This window comes from Lytechinus pictus, chromosome 7, assembly GCF_037042905.1.
Source record: "Lytechinus pictus isolate F3 Inbred chromosome 7, Lp3.0, whole genome shotgun sequence".
Lineage (NCBI taxonomy): Eukaryota > Metazoa > Echinodermata > Echinoidea > Temnopleuroida > Toxopneustidae > Lytechinus > Lytechinus pictus.
In genome coordinates, this window is record NC_087251.1 from 40,209,313 (window position 1) to 40,233,107 (window position 23,795).

The 23,795-nt window shown below is 35.5% G+C and overlaps 1 protein-coding gene across 1 annotated transcript in view; it reads right to left on the minus strand.

Annotated features, from left to right (window-relative positions):
* LOC129264228 (2-oxoisovalerate dehydrogenase subunit alpha, mitochondrial-like) overlaps positions 1-23,795 on the minus strand; it is a 30,223-nt gene that overhangs the window by 5,542 nt on the left and 886 nt on the right. Inside the window, exons 2-8 of the mRNA XM_064102672.1 lie at positions 20,667-20,927; positions 17,168-17,276; positions 16,488-16,649; positions 9,396-9,540; positions 6,421-6,482; positions 4,818-4,959; positions 2,129-2,300 (exon numbers count right to left, since the gene is read on the minus strand). Of these exons, the coding sequence (XP_063958742.1) occupies positions 2,129-2,300; positions 4,818-4,959; positions 6,421-6,482; positions 9,396-9,540; positions 16,488-16,649; positions 17,168-17,276; positions 20,667-20,927 (1,053 nt within the window). The remainder of the gene's footprint in view (positions 1-2,128; positions 2,301-4,817; positions 4,960-6,420; positions 6,483-9,395; positions 9,541-16,487; positions 16,650-17,167; positions 17,277-20,666; positions 20,928-23,795) is intronic.

Genomic DNA, 23,795 nt, shown 5'->3' on the forward strand with positions numbered 1-23,795 from the left:
TCCGCTCCGCCGCTACGTCGTCAGAGCTTGACGGTCCACCAGTCGCCCGGGCTGTCGGGTCGGCCTTTCGTATGCGCCGCTGAGATGGCAGGGGCGCCCGGGGTTGCCTGCAATCGGTTGTTGATTCATACATTTCTGAGCCGCCTAGAACAGGCAGCTGAGGCAATGTCAGACTCTTGAGAGGGATGAAAAACCGACGTCTCTCCGTGCTTCCCCCTGATTCATCTTTATTTTCTTTAAAGGAATTGTATCGTATTTCCCCACACGGTCATCCTTAGGAAACTCTGCCCTTCTGACAAGTTGTTGCCCCCAACTTTGTTCTTAGGATCTCTGATTTGGGGGTTGTTAGCATTGGGGCCTTGACGGTAAGAGTCTTTCGATCCCGCTTGGCTCATTATTGAAGTAGACGAAAACCGCGAGGATAATAGACGTTGGTTCTGAGACCTCTGTCTTTTATTAGAAGGCGAGAACTGGGTTCTGAGATCTCTGTATTTCATATATGACAAGAACTGGGTTCTGTGACCTCTGTCTTTTATATGTGATAAGAACTGGGTTCTGAGACCTCTGTCTTATATGAGACCAGAACTGGGTTCTGAGACCTCGGTCTTTTTGACAAGATTGGATCCTCTAACTTATTCAGGTGTATGTAAAAAAACTCTCAGGGCATTAGCGCCGTGACATTTCGGTTCGGGCGCCGATAAGAGAAAGAGGGAGTGAGCAGCACACGAGTGGTATTTATAGTAGGCTGGGTTTCCTACCTTGTCGTGCGGGGTTCTAGTCTGCATTGCAGGCTCTTCTCCTTTTATAGAAGTTTGCTTTTGCCGGTGTATTCGAGCGTGGCAATCAAATGGCATTGGAGGGAATAGTCAAGTATGGCATATCTGAAGTAGATTTAAGAAGCTCTCAAAGTTTGATCATCCCTTTTTACTCGGGAAATGCCCAGCATGCACTAAAAAATCTTTATCAAGGCTTGAATTAATCCCCACGTTCGCATGTATTCATTAATTAAAAATCTGACCGTTCGCTTTGCCGTTCAGTGACACCCCCTTTTGTGCGAGAAGACAATAAAAATCAGTACTTTTCTCGGCTCACTCCTTAAGTAGGATTCTGCACGTGAATGAACATGTACGAACAGGGTCTATTGTCTACTCTTTTTTATCCCTGTTCAGAGTCTGTTCACACACAATAGGGATTAAATTGTGCCTTATTATACAGTTGACTTTATCTTCTAAATGGGGTATATTGGCCAATATGCATGTAGGCATGAGTAATCTTTGACATTTTAATACTGTGATATTTGATTAATTTGATATCTGTTATTCAAGCAAGTTGATGCACTAATTAATATGTTATTTGTTATTTGAATAATACATTGGAAGTTTGAATGATTTGATATTCAATTAATTTGATATTCGGTGTGCAACCAATTGGATGTGAGATTTTTTATATTGGATTGATTGGATGTGTGTTTAACGTGACCTACTAAAATAAGTTGAAAAACCATTTCCAATATTATTCCAGATGGTTTCTAATTGTGGGATACTAATGATTCTATTTGTGAACAGCCACATTTATCAGTCTTTGGACTGCTTGTGATTGTGTATGTATTGATAGTTTTATTGCAATAAAATCCAATAATAAGTACAAGTACAGTAAAAAAAAAATATTTCACAAGATTCTATGAATATTTTTCTATAGCCATATTTGTATATATGTTCATTGAATATAATAAAAACCTTTGTAAAATGCAACTATTACACTAAGGTCTCAAAGCCTGGTAACACAAAGAGATGTGATCATTCTTTACAATTGATTTTAACTTTTTGCCCATGGCTTGCCTTACACTTACAACTACAATTCATTGTATGATTGATTGTATCCCATAAAGGCCCACATGTAGTACCAAGGCATACGTATTAATAAATGAGAAAGCAAAGCTGCAAAATATTAAACACCAATCCCTCAAATCTCAATAGACCACGTGCAATGTGAACTTTTCAAGATGCCATGTTGTGAATTCAATAAATCTCTTCTGCCTCTTTCGCTGATGACTGGCAGAGTCCAACTAGCAGCCAACATCAAGATTATTCTCCTTTTTTTTCTTCATTGTTTTCATCAAGATACTTACATTCTTCTTTGTTTCTGCCATCCATGCTTTTTCTGTATCGATGTCCCACCACTCTTTCTGCATCATGTACTTCCTTAGACGGCCTATTGGATGATCTTCGCTATCCCAATACCTCACCTCATCCACAGAACGATATGCTGACGAATCATCACTTGTACTGTGATGGCCTATCCTGTTATTGAAAATAAATAAATAAAACATGTCTGTCATATTGAGGACCATTATGCTTTAAATATGACAAAATTATATGCAAAAGATTAACATTACTGACAAATCATAATCAAGAGTCTTGTGGTTTAGGGGTTAGAGCAATGGACTCATGATCACTCCTGCTCGGCCATTATCTCCATGTGCTGCGGAAAGCTGTGCTGCTGAGTTCCTATCAAAAGTTACTTCAACAGTAGAAGAAAAGTAACAAATCATTGATGTTTCAATTCTATCATACATGCTGGATGTAACAAGAAACATTGATCCAAAATCAACCATTTTACAATAGAGGTTGTTTTATTGTAAAAAACTTTTATATCGTTTTTCCTATGCAAAGAGGGGCTTACCACACAAGAAAATGTGAATGAAATTCATGCAAATATCTTTTCACTTGTGAGATATGTAGATCACTCAATTTATATGTTATACAAATAGACTGCTAATGAGGATGACTGTGTTAATCATCATTCCTGAGGTGCTTTACGTACCTCGCCTTCTAACACCAAAGGGCTTATATGCCAAGGGGTTATAGAAGGGAGCGGTATGAATAGCACCTAGTGAGTGATGATTTCCACGGTCATCCGAATACCTCATTCACATAACTCCATACCCATAACATCAATAACATCAATTTTTGACCACTACTGTAATTGATTCACTTTGTAATTTAAACAAGCTGCACTGCGGCTGATCAATGTGAGGCTAGGCATGGCCAGTGCACCGGTGGTTGTACATACACACGACTGAGCAGCAGCCAGCTAGCTGCGCACATCCTCACAGTTTACGCATTCTATCACAAGTCAACACCCTGAGACGATGATAGACGGAATTGCACCACATCACATTATGTAGTTTTCATCAATCAGTGATTACAATCTTAGTATGAAGTATGTAATTCTACATATACGATATTGTGTATATATATATACTTTTTGTGCAAGGGCATTTTGACCTGCTTATCCAAAAGTAGGTCAAAATTGAATTTTAGTACAGGTATTAAACACTAATTTAACCCTAAAAGGCCCGGGGGGGGGGGGGGACGGGACGGGCGGATTCCGCCCCCCCTACATATTGCATGATAAATCGGCTGCGCAAAATTTTTCAACTGCGCCGCTCGCTGACTTTCTCCTTTCAAATCTCGCACAACTTCTGAGACCAAATTTGCAATGCCCGGGTAAGCGGTTACGAAACTACGCAACATTATGTAAGAGCATGTCAGACCCAAAACCGCTCAAAAACGTGAATTCATGTACAAATCGAATGTGAATTATGTATTTACCCAAAATTCATAAATGCATCATTATTTCTACATTTACTGATTAAACTTTATGATCATATATTTTTTGATACTTGATTACTCTTACGTCCAAGTTTCCTGAACAAGATCCATAAACTTTCAAAGTTATGATGGAAATCAACAAATACCTTGGTCATGTGACCTGAAACTTAGGAAGGATGTTCAGTAATACTTGATTACCCTTATCTCCAATTTTTTATGAACAAGGTCCATATACTTACAAGTTATAGTGCTATTTTAAAAACTGAACCTTCGGTTAAGATTTTGATGTTGATTCACCAACATGGTCAAGTTCATTGACCCTAAATGATCTTTGAAATTGACCTCGGTCATGTGAACTCAAAATCTGGCAGGATGTTCAGTAATACTTGAAAACCATTATGTCCAAGTATACTTTCTAAGTTATGACATTTCAAGAACTTGACCTTTGGTTATTAAAGATTTGATGTTGACACCGCCGTCGGAAAAGCGGCACCTATAGTCTTGCTGTGCCATGCAGGCAAAACAAAAATTGCAAGTCATAATTTTCCTTATGTACTAGTATTTTTTTGCTTTTTCCCTTGTTTTTTTTTCAATGGAAATTATTACACACCCCCCCAGTAAATTTCATCACTTCACCGCCGCACGAAATTTTTTGACCGTGCCACTGGCTGACTTTTCACTTTCAAGTCTTGCATATCTTATAAGACCAATTTTGCGATTCCCGGGTATGCAACATTTAGTAAGCACATGTTGGACCAAAAATTGCTCAAAAACGTGATTCCGTGTACAAATTATATTTACTTTTCTTGGTTTAAATGGATTTATTTTATACTTTTTATGTTTGCAAAAGGTTCCCCAAGTATAAAAATGAGCCATTTTCGGCATGACACTGTCTCTTAAAAAGTTATGTTGCGTTGCGAATTCGGTCTCAAAAGTTGCGCGAGACTTCAAATAAAAAAGTCATAAAAGTTTGCGGGGCTATCTTTTTGCATTCCAGAAATATCGCACGAAGCGTTGAGGGGGCATGATGTCCCCCCCCCCCCAGTCCTATCAGGATTAAGAAAAAAAGTTACTAAAAACCAATTTTCAGTTTTGAAGCCCAAAACGTTTAGGCTTTGCTGGACACCTTTTCTAGCAGCTCATTGTGGTTTTTATCTGGGCAGTCACATAAAACAGAGGTCAATATAAAAATTGCTACTATACCGGTAAGTCATAGCTTCAATTAGGACCGGTTTACTCTCCTCTACAGCTATCTTCCTTGCTGCCTTGGTAGCATTGTAGACGGCAAACACATCATTACCATCTACTCTGATGGTGTTCATACCATAGGCTGGACCGCGGATAGCTGATAGAGATAGAGAAAATTTCATGGTTATAGCAAGTAGATCTGTTACAAAGATAAACTGAACTTAAAGTTATTCAGAAGAAGATTATCAGTAAACGATCTTACTCCTTACATTCAATCAGCATAAAATTGCATGATTTAAACTAGTTATTTCTCTTTAAAACTAAGCTAAAAACATCTTATACCAACCTACTCATCTAATCAATACAGTCCGACCTCTCTTATCCGGCCTCCCCTTATCCGGATCTCTCTATTATCCGGACGCACATTTGCCGAGATTTTTTTTTTTTTTTCAATTCAATCTAGTATGTGAGGAAATGAGATTTCAATCTAAACTCAATCCTATGCGCAAACTCACTTTGATTACATATAGTAATTATTTTCCAATATAGTCTACCTACAACATTATTTTTCATGAAAATCACTGAAAGAATTTAGGCAGGATAATTTTCCAGTAAATCAGGGCACAGCGCAAACATTTCATCACGTTCTCTTTTCGTTTCCCGGGAAAAACAATGCGTGTCTCGCTAGCTAACGCTAGGCTTCAATACGGACAGCGCCATCTATCATGTTTGAGCCTACAGTCAGTATAACAATGGCTGACATTGGGAAGCTGCGATACCCACCGCGATGATCTAATTGTAAAACTTTCATTGAGTCATTCTCTTTCGAGGTATGCTCAATCATTTTAGCAGGTAAACTATCCAACAGTTTTGGCCATCGATCGATTTCATTTCCGTAAATATACCGCCTATAATCTGCACTGACACTGCAGTGAATACTGTCTGTACGCCCACTACAATAGATAACGTGTAGCTACCGCCGTTAATGTTGGGCAGGCAGCAGCTGCGTGTATTTAATATTGGGTCTCCCAGATCCGGATAAATCCCTTATCCGGATTGGTGCTGGTCCCAACGTGTCCGGATAAGAGAGGTCGGACTGTAATGAAAAAATACATTTCATTTTCATCCCTCATAAATATTACTTCAAATATAAAACAGGTACAACTAATTCTGATTTTTGAAAGAACTACTATTACCTTTAACACCAGATCAAAAAATATAAAATAACAATAAAATACTAATATTTTAAACCCCTACTGATGATATAAATACATCTTCACAATAATGTGAATTATTTCTCAAAACTACACTCTTGCAAATAACCTTGCAAAAATAATATACTGGTTGGACAGGCAAATGACAGCAACAACAGGAGAGTGAATGGTACTATCAGCTGAGCTTTAAGCTGTCTCCAGGGTTGTTGACAGTACTCAAGTTTGAATCCCAATATTTACCTAGTATCAACAAAATGTATCTCACAAAGAGAGATTTGTGCTGTGGTGGGATTCAAAGTATAACCCTGTATCTATTTGTTTACCATTTGGGGACTTATTCACTCATCGATATCACCTCAGTGGTCATGTTAAGACTGGCCAATAAACTTGGTAATTAAACTTACCTATTCCATCCCCTCTGTATTGCTCAGCAGTAGGTGTTGAAATTGCATATCCATTATTACGACTGAAAAAAAAGAGGAAACAAGCAACAAGAACCAACAAGATAATTAAATACTTTGTCTAGACAAATATCACATTTTCATGGGCATTGCCTTAAAATTATAAAGTGGTTTGATCCACAAGATGCAAGGGCCATTTCATAAAACTTGTTGTAATAGTAAATTTGCAATAACAGTTTAAAGCAACTGAGATCATTCAATATGATTGGCTAATAGCAAACTTGTTATAGAAATTGGCCATGGGTCTTGAAATTATCCCATAAAAAGGTGACTTTGTTACTTACGTTTACTAAATTTCTTTTTGTTTGATATTAAACATATTTCACAGTTGAACGATAGCATAAACCTCAATTGATGTATGTAATTTGTAGTGACTACCGACTGATGGGAAGCAATCAGGGTCTGTATCCCGCAATACCAACTTGTACCAAACGTACCAACAATCGTGCCCCCACCAGAAAAAATAAGCTAGGATACATGAAATAAAAATACTGTATTGTTCCATGATAAATAAAGTTTTTACTTTTCAAAGCAGTTTCTACAAAATCAAATACACCTCACCAATCATATTCTGCCTAGACAAGAGGGTTAAGAGAAGAGAAGGGGAGAAGATGAAGAATAGATTTATTGGATAAAGCAAGGAGAAAGCAGCAGATGGGGATAGGAGTAAAGGAGAAGAGGTGAAAAATATCAAGAGAGAGAGAGAGAGAGAGAAGGAAAAAATGCAACACCTCCAGGGGTAAAACTTGAGGCAGAGAATTATCCTGGGGGATTATCATGAGATAAAAACAAAAGATTAAAAAAAATATTTGGCCTCATTATCTTTCTCAACTTATGAAAATATGAATTTCCTGGTGTAGGGTATCAATTATTCTGACAATGAAATCCCTGTTCAGAGCTTGCAAATCTGGGACATGTGTACAAAATATGTGTTTAGAGTGTCCGAGCAGCCTGCCCTTGAATCCATGTTTAGAGTGCTTTTGCTGGGGCGATTTTCACGGAAGTTGTCCACTCTTCAACGACAGTGACCCCCTCATCCTGGACAAAAACTTTAAAATTTTTGTAACAGACATAACAGAACAACAGGAAAAGTGATCACTAGGTCTCTGCCGAACTTCGTTCAGGCGAGGGCGGATGGGGGAGGGGGAAGCAGTGGTAAACACAAAGTCTATGGGTGAGACGCATTTCATATTTTAAACATGAATAACTTTGGTAAACATATCTATTTGTGATGTTATATGTCAAGTTCCAGCCACATGCAGCCAGTCAAGTAATTTCAATAAATATTCGAACATTTATTTTTGCTTTCCCCCCGTAAAAGCTAGCAATGTGTCTGTTAATACATGTTCATGTAATATCCGCCCAGAGGCACCACAAAGTATTTATCATCACAAAAGCATATTTCTTATTGTACATGTATCTGGCCATTAAGTCTGTAGTTAGGTAGGAATCTTTGGTCTACAATCTGCTGGACAAATCTAATGCAGAACATAACTAACATTTTATCCTTGCGGCATCAAAGGGCTTTAAAGGGAATGGGTTGGATGGTTCTCCATGTCTTATAACTCCTTGCTCCAACCTGGGTTGCTGTGAACTGTTTGACAATTTTTGCGGATAAATTCGTACCATGCAGTACTAGTGCCAGATAATTGCTGATTGAAGCCCACTTTAAAAAGTGGAATTGTCTACAATTTTTTGTTCTCAATATAGAAAAAAATATATATATTTCCATTAAGACTTGTATATTTGTATATTATTAATATGCAAACATATCAAACACATATGGGGGAGGGGAGCTTTAAGAACCATATGGCTTAGTTCCTTAGCTCTCAAGAGAGCCAATGTACCAATCCGAATTGTATTTTCTAATAGTTCAAATTATTTTTGAACAATACATGGTATGTATATTACATAGAGTTCTTTCCCACAAAAAAAAATCTTTAAAAATGCATGTACGTAATTTTCTGTACTTCAAGTTACCACAAAGATTCCCCAGAAATTGCACTAGCAATACAAATTGAAATGTTGATTACTGCTGGTATGACAGATACCAGTGGATTGCTTTTGGTTATAATGCTAAAGTAACACAGCCATGATACGCACCTGCAGATGCCTGCGTATATTTGGTTGACGAAAATGCGTAATTTTTACCCCCAACAACATAAATTTGAGCAAAAGTTTCCTACATACTGCAGACGATATGGATAAGCTATGGATGTTATGGGTGAAACCTGCGAATGAGACCATTCGCTGCCAACCCGCTGACACATGTCACTCACGACTTACGGATTTTACGGGAGACTAATGGATAAGTTATGCTCGTGTCTGCGCACGTCGGCTTGCTCTGGCGTCCGCACCATCCGCATATAAAACCATGTGGATCGGAAACTTGCTTCCGTTGCATTTCATCAAGTCTGAGAGCTAGAATACTTTGTTTTTGTAGTTTACCATAATGTGCTTTAATATATTATTTACAGACTGATTGGAGATATAGACTGTTTCAGGGTTCCAAGCTTTTCAAGAAAACAAAATTCCCTAATTTTTTCCCTGATGAAGTTTAAAATTACTTGATAATTATTTAAACCCATTCCCAGTTTCGTATGTTTTCTAAGTTGTTGCAGTGAATTACATGTATTTTCAGTATAAAAATCTTGGCAGTAATTCAACACCCACACTTCCCAGGGCCATGTTCGTGTCGGGAATTCGTTTACTTCCCTTTATAATGCAATGATATGATGAATATTTATAGTAGTGAAAAGACCGGAAAGTTACACAAAAGTACAGAAAGAAGTATAAGATTCGAATCTTGAAAATGTGTTGAAACTCACTGCACTCGCTCGGAAATCCGAAACCCCTCATTTCCCATCTCAATCTGTCAGAACATGCATGCCAGGCATTTCCTGTAACATCAGACTCACCAGAAAAAGATGACCGGAGCATCTAACGTTGCAGCAAAGTTGAATGCAGCATGAGCATCACCTTCGCTAGCAGCTCCATCACCAAAATAACAAACTACACAAAGGTCACGACCCGATCTCTTCAATGCATATGCTGCTCCAGAAGCTGAATATAGAAGGGGAAGTTGAGTTAAATTGATTTATCATGAACTTATGAAACTGTTTGGGAATCATTCATCAACATATAATAATGTTAAAGACTCAAACCAGGTGGGTGTTTCATAAAGCTGTTCGTAAGTTAAGAACGACTGGTGATCCTTTCTTACGCACTAAATAATCACCAATGAACATTTAATGGTGAATATCATCTACCACAAGAAATGATCACCAGTCGCTCTTAAAGTCAATCTTGACTTACAGAGTTAAAAGTGAAATTGAACAAGTGGAATGCCTCTGGCCGTCTCACCTGCATCACGCGATTCAATATAGCAGCAGTGCTGATTTTGAAAACTACTATAACTCGCACAAGATGTTCAGTGATACTTGGTTACTCTTATTTCCACGTTTTATGAACTAGACCAATACACTTATAGAGATATGATGGCAATTCAACAAATACCCCCAACATGGCCAAAGTTCTTTGACCTTACATGACCTTTGACCTTGATCATGTGACCTGAAACTCGCACAGGATGTTCAGTGATACTTGATTACTATTATGTCCAAGTTTTATGAACTAGACCAACACACTTTCAAATTTATGGCTGTAATTCAACAAATACCCCAATTTGGCCAAAGTTCATTGACCCTAAATGACCTTTGACCTTGATCATGTGACCTGAAACTTGCACAGGATGTTCAGTAATACTTGATTACTATTATGTCCAAGTTTCATGAATCAGATCCATAAACTTTCAAAGTTATGATGGTAATTCAACAGATACCCCCAATTCGGCCAAAGTTCATTGACCCTAAATGACCTTTGACCTTTTCTTTTGAATAATATATAAGTGTAATTTTTGTATGTATAATCTTGAGAGCCAATATCTGAATGATATTACAAGATTAAATAGATTTTTATCACCTGATGTTGATACCGAAGATGCTACTTTTAACTTATCTAATAATGTTTTTTCTATTTCTAAATTTAATACCAAATTGAGGGATTGTGTGTCAAATAATAATTGTATAAATGATAAACATTTTTCATGTATACATATAAACTGTCGAAGTCTTTCTAAGAACCATGAGAATTTGATTTCATTCTTAAGCTGTTTAGATATCAAACCTACAATCATAGGCCTAACAGAGACTTGGATTTCCGAATCCACACCAAGTGCAATATTTAATATCGATGACTATAAATTTGTTGGTTTAGAACGTAAGAATAAAAGAGGTGGAGGAGTTGGTTTTTACATTCGTAATGATGTTGAATACTCCCATGTAACAGAGTTTGATATCAATGAATGCCACGTAGAAGGTATATTCTTGGAATTGAAACTTTGTAATAATTCTATATATGTCGCATCTATTTACAGACCACCTGGTCAGCCCATTGGTTTATTTGTTAATTCATTATGTGCAATACTGGATAAAATAAATATATCTTGTAAAAAACTGTATTTACTAGGGGATTATAATATCGACTTGTTAAAAGTGAATAGGAATTATGAGGTTAATATTTTTTTAGACACTTTGATATCTTATTCCCTGAACACTTTAATTCATTATCCAACCAGAGTCACTGATCACTCTGCGACTCTGTTGGATAACATCTTCACCAATGACGAAAGTGTTTTTTTGTCAGGTGCATTGTTTTCCGACATAAGTGATCACTTTCCTGTTTTTTGTTTAAGTAACACCATTCTTAACTGTAATAAAAATAATAATATATCTGGGAAGCGGCGTAACATCACAGATCAAAACATTGCTAAATTCATTCTTGAATTAAATAAAGTTGTTTGGAATGTTGATCATGAAGATCCAAATAAGTCTTATGATAAGTTTTTAGACAAATTTTTACATGCATACAATGTATGCTTTCCATATTCCTCTTTTTCCATAACCAATAAGAATAGGAGCTATAAGCCATGGATGACAAAAGAAATACAAAAGTTAACTAAAAGAAAATGTAAGATGTATAAGAAATTTATTAAGAATCCATCTGAATATAGGAAATGTGTTTATAAGAAATCAAGAAATAAACTCACAAATTTAATTAAAAAAACAAAAAAAGAATATTTTCGATTACAGTTCCAAAATGCCTCTGGTGATATGAAACAAACATGGAAAGTGATTAACAAAACACTTGGTCGTTCTCAAAAGAAAGCTGGTCTTGATAAAATTACATACCAGGATCAGGTCTTAACAGATAATAAAGTGATATGTAATACAATAAACAAATACTTTGTTAACATTGGTCCGAAGTTACATTCTGAATTTACATCTAATATAAATACTCAATCTGATTTATTAAAGTATATTACTAAAAATGACAAATCTTTATTTTTGTCCCCAATAACTCCTAAAGAAATATTGGATATTGTAACTGGTTTTAAAAATAATGTCAGTGCTGGTTTTGATGGTATTGATGTCAAGGTTGTAAAAAAGTCAATACATGTAATTGCTAAATTATTATGTGATATATTCAATTCTTCTTTTGTTACTGGGATTTTCCCAGACCAGCTTAAGATTGCAAGAGTGGTCCCTGTTTTTAAATCTGGTTCTCCTGACATTATTTCAAATTATCGTCCAATTTCCGTTTTATCCATTTTTTCAAAAATATTAGAAAGATGTATTTATTCTCGTTTACATAGTTTCATTTCTCAGTGCAATATTCTTAACAATAATCAGTTTGGTTTTAGAAAGGGGCACTCCACATCTTCGGCCTTAGCAGAATTTGTATATAAAGTCACAAGTGCATTAGATAAACAGGAAACAATGATTGGTCTTTTTATTGATTTAAGCAAAGCTTTTGACTCACTTGATCATGATTTATTATTACGTAAATTAAGTTATTATGGAATTAGGGGGGTTGCACTCAGTTTATTTGACAATTATTTTCAAAATCGTAAACAGTTTGTTTCGATTGATAATTTTTCTTCCTCGATGCAAGGTATAAGATGTGGAGTGCCTCAAGGGTCGATCCTCGGCCCACTTCTGTTTATAATTTACATTAACGATTTAAGTAATGTCTCCAAAATTGTGGACTCTATATTATATGCAGATGACACCAGCTTGTTCATGTCCCATAAAAATGTGCAAACTTTACAAACTATTTTCAATAAGGAACTGAAATATGTATCTAACTGGCTTACTGTTAATAAATTAACCTTAAATGTTAAGAAATCAAATTTTTTGGTTTTTACAAATAAAAATAGATCACAATTCAAATTTGAGGTTTGTTTAAATGATAAGCCAGTTAATGAAGTAACATTTACTACCTTTCTAGGTGTTAATGTCGATAATAAGTTAACTTGGAATGAACATGCTGGTGTCATCTGCAATAAAGTTGCCAAAATCGTTGGTGTTATGTATAAACTCCACACATTGCCGAAGAATATTCTTCTTTTATTGTATAATACCTTGATTTTACCATATTTGAATTATTGCATTATAGCCTGGGGTAATGCCTTCCAAACACATATTAACAGAATATTTCTTTTGCAGAAAAAGGCCATGAGAATTATAACTCACTCTTCTTATCTCTCCCATTCTGGACCATTGTTTACATCTTTGAAAATTTTGAATATAATGGATTTGAATAGAATGAATATTGCACTTTTCATGTTTTTCTATAAAAAGGATCTCTTGCCTAATTCACTTAAGAATTATTTTTTATTAAACACATCTGTACATACTTATTCAACAAGAAATGCTCAAAATATCCATATTCCACAGTGCAGTACTTCCATCTTCAAAAACAGTATATTTTATCAAGGACCAGTTATTTGGAACTCAATCCCTTCTGACATTCAATCAAGCCCTTCGGTATCTGTTTTTAAAAGGAAATACAAAACATTTTTATTGTCTAAGTCTTAGATTTATTTTCGGTTCTCCCCCCCCCCCCCATTCTCATTCGGTTAAGGTTTAGTTAGGTGTTTGTTATGTTTTTTTCTCATTGAATTTGTGATTATATGATGTTTTTAATATTTCTTTAACTTTAAGTACAATTTTTGTTATTGGGTTGGCCTCACACAAGGTTTCTTCCTTTTTGGTCATTACCTTCCTCACTTTCTTTAAATTTGATGTATATTGTGTTTACATTGTCTATTTTTTATGTATTTTTATCTTGATCTCTTGAGGAGAAATAAATGAAACTTGAAACTTGAAACCTTGGTCATGTGATGTGAAACTCATGCAGGATGTTCAGTGATACTTGATTAACCTTATGTATAAGTTTCATGAACTAGGTCCATATATTTTCTAAGTTATGATGACATTTCAAAAACTTAACCTTAGGTTAAGATTTTGATGTTGATTCCCCCAACATGGTCTAAGTTCATTGACCCTAAATGACCTTTGACCTTGGTCATGTGACATGAAACTCAGGCAGGATGTTCAGTAATACTTGATTAACCTTATGGCCAAGTTTCATGAACTAGGTCCATATACTCTCTAAGTTATGCTGTCATTTCAAAAACTTAACCTCAGGTTAAGATTTGGTGTTGACGCCGCCGTCGCCGTCGGAAAAGCGGCGCCTATAGTCTCTCTCTGCTATGCAGGTGAGACAAAAATGGGAAATATATAAGCAACACAGACCAAAGTAAGTTTCAAGCATATTCACTGCTTGACAGTGAGCATTTTGCTGCAGAAAAACTCAAATCAACTCGTTTTGAAGCAGTTTAGAAGCATTGTCATTCCACTGGTTTGTACACAGAAGAACTGGGTAATCTTTCTGCTTTTCAGCTTATGAACTTGATTATTTTTTTTCTCGAATTGCAGAAGAGAATGGCACCGACAATCATCCAGTGCTCAAATGGATGGAAACGTACAACTCTTCACTAGGTTTCTTACGATTACGAGCACATAATACGCCCGCCTGTAATGCGGAAAATTGAGTTATTGGTTAAGCTAGAAAAGTGGAAGGTGGCGACTTCACCTTTGACTGGCTGACCTCAAAATCAATAGAATTCCTGGGATCTATGCTAGTATAATACACACCAAATTATATGAGCCTAGAATAAACTAAAGTTATCGCGTTTACAAAGACTTCAGAAGGGTAAGATGAAAATATGTGACTGTGACCTTGACCTTATGACCTCAAAATCAATAGGCTTCCTGGGATCCATGCTAGTATCATACACACCAAATTATTTGAGCCTAGGTTAAGTTAAACTCAAGTTATCGTGTTTACAAGGACTGCAGAAGGGTAAGATGAAAACATGTCACTGTGTCCTTAACCTTTGATCTTTTGACCTTAAAATCAATAGAATTCTGGGATCCATTTTAGTATCATACACACCAAATTATTTGAGCCTAGGTTAAGTTAAACTAAAGTTATCGTGTTTACAAGGACTGCAGAAGGGTAAGATGAAAATGTGACTGTGACCTTGACCTTATGACCTCAAAATCAATAGGCTTCCTGGGATCCATGCTAGTATCATACACACCAAATTATTTGAGCCTAGGTTAAGTTAAACTCAAGTTATCGTGTTTACAAGGACTGCAGAAGGGTAAGATGAAAACATGTCACTGTGTCCTTAACCTTTGATCTTTTGACCTTAAAATCAATAGAATTCTGGGATCCATTTTAGTATCATACACACCAAATTATTTGAGCCTAGGTTAAGTTAAACTAAAGTTATCGTGTTTACAAGGACTGCAGAAGGGTAAGATGAAAATATGTGACTGTGACCTTGACCTTATGACCTCAAAATCAATAGGCTTCCTGGGATCCATGCTAGTATCATACACACCAGATTACATGAGCCTAGGTCAAGTCAAACTGAAGTTATCACGTTTACAAGGAAAAGTTAACGGACGGACGGACACCGAGCTTGATACCATAATATGTCCCGTCTAGGACAGGCCTATAAAAAAGTTGCTAACTCAGGTTAGCAACATTCTGCTACACAGGAAATAACTCTTGATACAAAATATATGTAGCAACATATGTATATCCAGTTCCTTTTTGTTGCTGCACATTTCTTTATACCAATATCCAAATCCCATTTACAAGAATCAAATATTTATGGAGCTATTACAGAATTAACATATGACTATAAAATCCATTGGATTGATTTACAATCCAAATCCCATAATAGCCTTACAAACTGACATGTGCTGAAGCTTTTCGACATGCACTCATCAGAGTTAAATCATATGAATGACTAGAACGTTAGAGCGAAACAATATATATTAGAACCGCAAGAGACAGTGGATGCTTAACGGCAAGCTGTGATTGTTTCACTCACTTGCACATGCTCAAGGCAGCACATATCCAGCTAACAGACCCCATTCTGTGCCTCCAGAAAGAGTTTATAAGGACCCTTGCGTTACTTAGCTTTGCTCCAATTTACGGCTGGTACGAAGCCTAAATTGTTTATCTTGACAGCCAATCACAGCTCGCCATTTAGCATCCAGTCTCGTTCGGTTCTATAATATATTGTTTCGCTCTAACGCTCTACTCATTCATGCGATTTTACCCCGATGAGTGCATTTCGAAAAGCTTCAGCACGTCCGTTTTAAGGGTTATTTTACGATCTTGCAGTCCCAAATTTATTTATCCAAATACCATTTACAAGATTCAAATATTTATGGGGCTATTACAGAATTTATATCCTACTATTCTGTTGATATAACGCACATGTCTGTGGAGCGTTGTGGCCCAGTGGATTAGTCTTCGGACTTTGAAACAGAGGGTCGTGGGTTCGAATCCCAGCCATGGCGTAATTTCCTTCAGCAAGAAACTGATCCACAGTGTGCTGCACTCAACCCAGGTGAGGTAAATGGGTACCGGTAGGAAGTAATTCCTTAAAAAGCTGTGTGCGCTATGAACGCCTAGCTTAGCCGGGTAATATAGGAGCGCCTTGAGCACCTAACAAGGTGGATATGTGCGCAATATAAATACCCTATATTATTATTATTATTATTATTATTATTAAAACTTACCATGGGGCATCTGTGTGGCCAGAGGTGATGATATCGTCATGAAATGATGTTCTTTAGATCCATAGTGCACAGGCATCTGACGACCCTTACCTAGATCATCACAGTTACCGTAACATTGATTCATCGCTGTCTCCAATGAAAAGCCCCTCCAAAGAATCACCCCTGATGAAAACAAGCAAGCAATCAAACCGTAAATCATTTAATTGTTTTTATAATAAGTTTTTAAAATTGTCAATCATGAATTTAGATTACAAAATAATGAATTTCACCTCACTGATTACACAACTCAATAATTCTAAGCATTGATTTAAGTACTCTGTTCTGCTTCAATCAGTTTGAATTGAAGTAAGTTTTCACTGCACACCTTTGAATGGTATCTTTCATGGAATCCTTGATTTTGATTGGCTTATGAGCCTTGTTACTATGGTAGTTACCATTGGATGGTAATGTCACAATATTAACTTTTATGCAACAGGACCCAGGTGCATTACATTTCACTGGGTTAATTTCATAAGTAGATATGATACCTCACTATTGGTGTAAAGCTAATCAGTTTCCATGTGAAAATTAGTTTTTGTAACTTTATAATTGTCAATTACTACGATGTAAAGGGAAAATAAAATTAACAAGAATGAATTGCTCTGTATTTAGAAGTTATGATAATTAATCATGCCACTCACCTGCCTCTCTGTATTGGCCAAATATAATATCCTTATCATTAAGAGCAGCAGCACTTCCAACATGAGTACCTTCTTCCCCATAATTGGTCATGTAGAATGATATTCTTCCCTGTAATCATAATTCATAATATTAATCACCAACAATAAATCATTCCTAAAGGTAAATTCCTCATTTTACCAATTTTCTACCAAGTTCATGAAAATCAATAAAAATAGATATAATCAAGTTTTATTTTGTAAAGGGGAAAAAAGGAAAATTAACTCCTGAACAAATATTCAATCTCGAATTTTTTTAAAGATGTTTTACATTCCTATGTTTACATCAATTTGACCAGTAAATAGAGCCTAAATGAAGAATAAATGAAGAATAAATGAAGAATGAAGAAAAAAAAATCTTCAAAGCTTATAATTTACATGTATCCATTTTACCTTGGTTTGGTTTTCTGACAATGTAAGGTATTTGAATGACATAGGAACTGGTAATTGAATGACAGGAACTTGTATTTGAATGGCATAGGAACTGGTATTTGAATGACATATGAACTGGTATTTGAATGGCATAGGAACTGGTATTTGAATGGCATAGGAACTGGTGTTTGAATGACATAGGAACTGGTATTTGAATGGCATAGGAACTGGTATTTGAATGGCATAGGAACTGGTATTTGAATGGCATAGGAACTGGTATTTGAATGGCATAGGAACTGGTATTTGAATGGCATAGGAACTGGTATTTAAATGGCATAGGAACTGGTATTTGAATGGCATAGGAACTGGTATTTGAATGGCATAGGAACTGGTATTTGAATGGCATAGGAACTGGTATTTGAATGACATAGGAACTGGTATTTGAATGGCATAGGAACTGGTATTTGAATGGCATAGGAACTGGTATTTGTATGGCATAGGAACTGGTATTTGAATAGCATAGGAACTGGTATTTGAATGACATACATGTTGGAACTGGTATTTGAATGATATAGTAACACCAACAGGTGTTCCACAATATGATTGATAAAAAATATATTGTGTAGCTTGCGCAACTTGCGCATTAAAAACACACTTGGGTGATTCCATACGTGTCGTACGGGACATTTAGAGAACATTTGACAGTTTTTTTACAAGAAAAAAAATAATAAATTCCAGTAACTAAAGGTGATCATCAAGTACTACCAGAGTGTTAGAAAAACCAAGACTTAACATGACTTGAATTCACATCCTGTATAATACAGATTTAAAATAGTAATGTGTCGTACGGACGCAGAAAAAGTGGCTTTTTTTAGAAACCTCAAGTTTGTACTCTAAAGTCTGTGAGTTGGACTGATAATTTTCATAGAAACTGAACTCAAATTGATATTCAATTATCCAAGAACAAACACATCTATGAAAGAAAGCAAAATAAACATTCATGAATAAATAAAGCAAATTACAATTTTCAAGAACATTGTGGCGTACGGGACACCCAAAAATGTGTCGTACGGGACATCTCTAAGTTGAAGCCAAACTTTCTTACTTTATGTCTCTGTGACTTCTTCAATCACTTTATTTGGCTGATGATAATGATAATCCTATCAAACTAAAGACATTCATTATGTTAGAAACTGCTATTGGCTGAATATTTCTGTTAATATATCATAAACAAAATAATGTGTCGTACGGGACACTTGTGTGTCGTACAGGACACTTCTGTGTCGTACGGGACACTTGTGTGTCGTACGGGAAACTTGTGTGTTGTACAGGCACTTGCGTGTTGTACTGGGCAGCCTGAATAAAACAATGAACTTTTTGTCTATCAGAAGGGGAGCATTGCCCCTAAATTCTTTCCTTTTTAATGAAAAGTCTTTTATTAAGTAGTCATTCAGGACAATATAATTAAGTAACCTCAATATATACAATCGGGAGCAAAATGTTATCATTTTTTTTCATGATGGGAAATGTACGCGGGTTCATTCACAGCATGTTTACGAGCTGAAAAACTTGAGGTTTTGTGTGAAGTTATATTTTAGTGAATTAATTGATGATTTCCAATACACTATTTAAACAATGAATGAATGAAACTGTTTGTGTAAATTATGGGGCTAAAATGTAATTATTTTTCATATAAAATGTATATATACATGATATATGTCACAACTGTCACTTGTAATTCCACAAAATATTTTTTTCTAAAGAAATGCGGTTCTACTTTTTCAAACCTATCTGCATTTCATGAAACCATATGGTTTGTCTTATTTTCCAGATTTTTTTTTTTTACAACTTGAAAAAAGTAAGGAGTTTCAATACTGTATATAAAAAAATTAATGATCATCAAGGGAAGTCCAAATAGATGATTGATATGTAATTTTTTTTTACATCTTATAATAATTCCACATCAGCATGCAAGAAGAAGTCATCTTCCAGGCTAGGGTGAATCAATTATAAAGGTTTTCTTTTCATGCTCAATGACAAAGAAATTAACCTGCTCTGACTAGTGAAAATCACCAGTTTAGCTGAAGGGATTCAAAAAAGAATACGCCTACATGAAATCAATTAAAATGGTTAGCATCACCTATTTCATGTTCTATGGAGATAAAAAAGTGCTTTTTCAGTTCACTTTATGTCAAATCAATTACTTAAATTAAAATAGGCCTACTATTTATAGTTTCTGAATCCAAATCCTGCAATTAAATGCATTATATATTGTGTGTCGTACGGGACAACTTTTAATAGGACAATTATTGAAAAATGAAGGGCAGTAATTAGATCCTTATGGGATAAATTGATCACCCATGGGTCAAAGAAAGAGAAACTGATATTGTGAAATTGCATCATCAAAAATAAAATTGTAGGAAAAACTTTTGCATTTTCATGTGTCGTACGGGACATTGCCAAAAATAGGTTCGGAAAAATCAGGGCTGCCCCTATTATGGATCATGAAAATGTTGTAGATATTATTTGGAACCATCAATGATACATTATTCCATTGACCTGCAATATTTTCAATCTTCTCGTGCTTTGCCAATAATTGTTTCAGGCAGTGTTTGTACTTGACTATTTAATTAGCAAAATTATTGAAAATTTGAAATTCCATTGTTCCCCCCAAAAAAAACTATATCTGACTTCACTTTTGGTTAAAACTCATAATTTTTCATAAAATTTAGGTATCATAGTAAAATATTACACTACTTATGACTTATTGAAAGCATGTTGAAATTTATGATAATTTTGAAGTTCTAGTGTGGAATCGCCCACTTGAACTGGCAGAGCTGGGGACCGTTTCATGAAGTTGTCAGCACTGACAACTTGTCTTTCTCCGACAGTTACCATGGTAACAGTCAGAGGTTAGTGCCTTTCAGCAGATCAAAACCAAGGATTTCACTGAAATTGTCAGCTCTGACAATTTAGTCAGCACTGACAACTTTCATGAAACACCCCCCTGGCGTTCAGATGTTGTCTTTCAGAGCTGAGTATGTCATAGACAATGCAAAGATAAATACTATACAGAATTTCTTTATTGTACCTGTCTTTGTGATTCATAAAGAATTTTATCCATGGTGTTGAGGGTAGTCATTGTTTTATACATCTTGGTAACTGTTTCCTTATCCAAACCAGGGTCTTGCTCAGGGTCAATGACCTCTCCATCTCGGTTCATTACACGATAGACAGGAATCCCATCATATTCGTCTGGCTTCAGGAATTCAAGCTTTTCTGAGAATACAGACTTGGAGCCAGGGAACTGGGGCTTGTCGTCATCAACAGCAAACTCTTGCAATCTTGTGGCCTGTGTACATGATATGAAAAGGGCATGAAGCAAAGTATGGAGGAAACTTGTTGAAATCGCTATGTTATGTTGAAAATGACGGTGCTAATGCAGTTTTCCATCCAATGACTTCAAGCAAATTTACCCACCAATTCATTGTAAGCCTCTCAATCAAATTTCAAGGTCAACGTGCCTACCACTTTTCTGAATATTACATTCGGGAATGGCTGTGTTTCTGCTTCGTTCTCGTTCAATTTCTCGGTCATCATTTCGCTTGGCTTCACCATAATGGACTGAAGTTAGAGACAAAATCATGTGAATATGTCGCTAGCAAATGGGTGAGCTGGCGCAGGCAGATCTTTTGGTTGCTAACTTCAGTCCACATCAAAACTATGGATTCGCCATAGTTTTATCGCCATTCATCAAAACTATGGATTCGCCATAGTTTTGATATGGACTAAAGACCTTTGATATATAGTTTTGATACGTACAATACTCTACAAAGACTGTGCATAATAGAAAAGGAAGAAGCCAAAGCATGCCAAGTGAAGCAATGTCTGAATGAGAATTCGACGTGAGCCAAAAATTCAGAAAAGTGGTGCGCATATTGACTTGCTATGACATTTGCGAACAATTCAAGTATGTGATCCTGTGTGCAGCCGTCCCCTGTAAGCAGTTGGTCATCAATAAAAATCAAGAATTTAAAAATATTTTTGATATTCCTTCAGAAAATAACTTGGACAATCTGTATTTTATCTCTGAAAAAGAGTGTCGCTATGGCCAGCACATAATACGCCTGCCTTGTAAAGCAGAAAATGGAGTTATTGATCAAGCAAGAAAAGTGGAAGGTGGTGACTTCACCTTTGACTTTCTGACCTCGAAATCAATAGAATTGCTGGGATCTATGCTGGTATCATACACACCAAATTATATGAGCCTAGGTTAAGTTCAACTAAAGTTATCGTGTTAACACTTGAGACTTCAGAAGGGTAAGATGAAAATGTGTCACTGTGATCTTGACCTTTTGACCTTAAAATCAAAAGGCTTCCTGGGATCCATTCTAGTATCATACACACCAAATTATATGAGTCTAGGTTAAGTTAAACTGAAGTTATGTTTACAAGAACTGCAGAAAGGTAAGATGAAAACATGTCACTGTGACCTTGACCTTTTGACCTCAAAATCAATAGGCTTCCTGGGACCATGCTAGTATCATACACCCCAAATTATGTGAGCCTAGGTTAAGTCAAACTAAAGTTAACATGTTTACAAGGAAAAGTTAACAGACGGACGGACACCGAGTGTGATACCATAATACGTCCTGTCTAGGACGGGCGTATAAAAATTGGTATAATGACAATCATAAATCTGATATAATTATATTTCCACCTCATTATATCAGAAGCATACTCGGTCAAAAAAAAGGTTTTGGAGCGTCCGCCATGTATAAACTAGTAATATCAATTTATCGGTGATAAGTTTTTTTTAGGTGGAAATATAATTATAGTGTAATGTATAAAATCGTTATAATTTTTTTGTTAATGTTAGTTGAGTCACGCTGGTTCTTGGGAGTGTCCCGGCGTCATATGAAGGTATAAAATTTTGATTCATATAGGTTCTGGAGTAGGCCTACATGCCTGGGCAAATAAATTTTTAATTGAATAAAAATGCTTTCAAGAAATTATACATGTAGATCACTTGCTCATAAACAAATCAGTCAAAACAAAGTTAAACAGCTTCACAACAAGTTTCACTGTTTTACATACAATTGGCCATTATTATTATTATCATTACTAGGCCAGTATCACTTATCATGAACCATGTTATCACATTTATTTTTTTTCAGAGTTGATTTTCATCTTGTCCATCATGACCTAATTTCAATGTGAATATACTCTTTAATTAATTCTTCTTATCATATTATATCATAATCATATTTTTTTATGGGGGGGGGGGGTTGCGGCACACAATAAAATGGTGGAATTACTGAAAAGAAAACAGAAATACTAGTAAATGATTAAAAGGAAGGAAAGAAGGAAAGAAAAAGAAAGAAAGAAAGAAAGAAAGAGGAAAAAGAACAATAAGAAGAGGATATTTTAATTCAGTAAAAAAATTATTCCAAGGCCAGATTGAATTTAGCAGAATACAAATGGTTGACAAATAAAAATTTTACATAGATTCAATAACAGTAATTCATATGACCAAACATGAACTTAAAGAGTTAACACTCATTAAAACATCTCAAGGAAGGATACTTATACAAAAGAAAAAAGAAAGATAATCCCCATCCAGTGGCTCCTATGATGAATACATCTCTGAAATAATAAGTGATGCACTTAATTACATTGTATTTATTTCATATCTTTCAACCATTATATTATTCTATATATAACATATATCTAATACAGCAAAATAAAAAGAAAACAAAATGAAGGAAAGAACACAGAAAAATAAGAGAGGGAGAGAAAGAAAGGATACAAAAAGTAAATAATTTTTGAGAAAATTGAAAAAAAGGACAAATAAATGGAAAGAAAAACAAAAAAAGAAGGAAAGTGAGGTTTTTTTTTTTCCTAATTGTATTGTATTCATTTAAAAATATCTTTCAATCATAATATAATTCTACATATAACCTAAATATTTAAATAAAACATAATGAAAAGATAAAATGAAGGAAGGAAAGAAAGAAAAAAAATAATAGAGGAAGATAGAGAAAGAAAGAGGGAAGGAATCAAAAAGTAAAGAATTTTTGAAGAAGATTGAAAAGGACAAATAAATGGAAAGACAAAAAAAAAATAGGAAAGCTAAGAAAATTCCAGAAAATCACCCTTTTCTGGAAATTTGAATCAGCTGTATAATCTTGGCAGCAACTGGTCAGATTTGGACCATCTT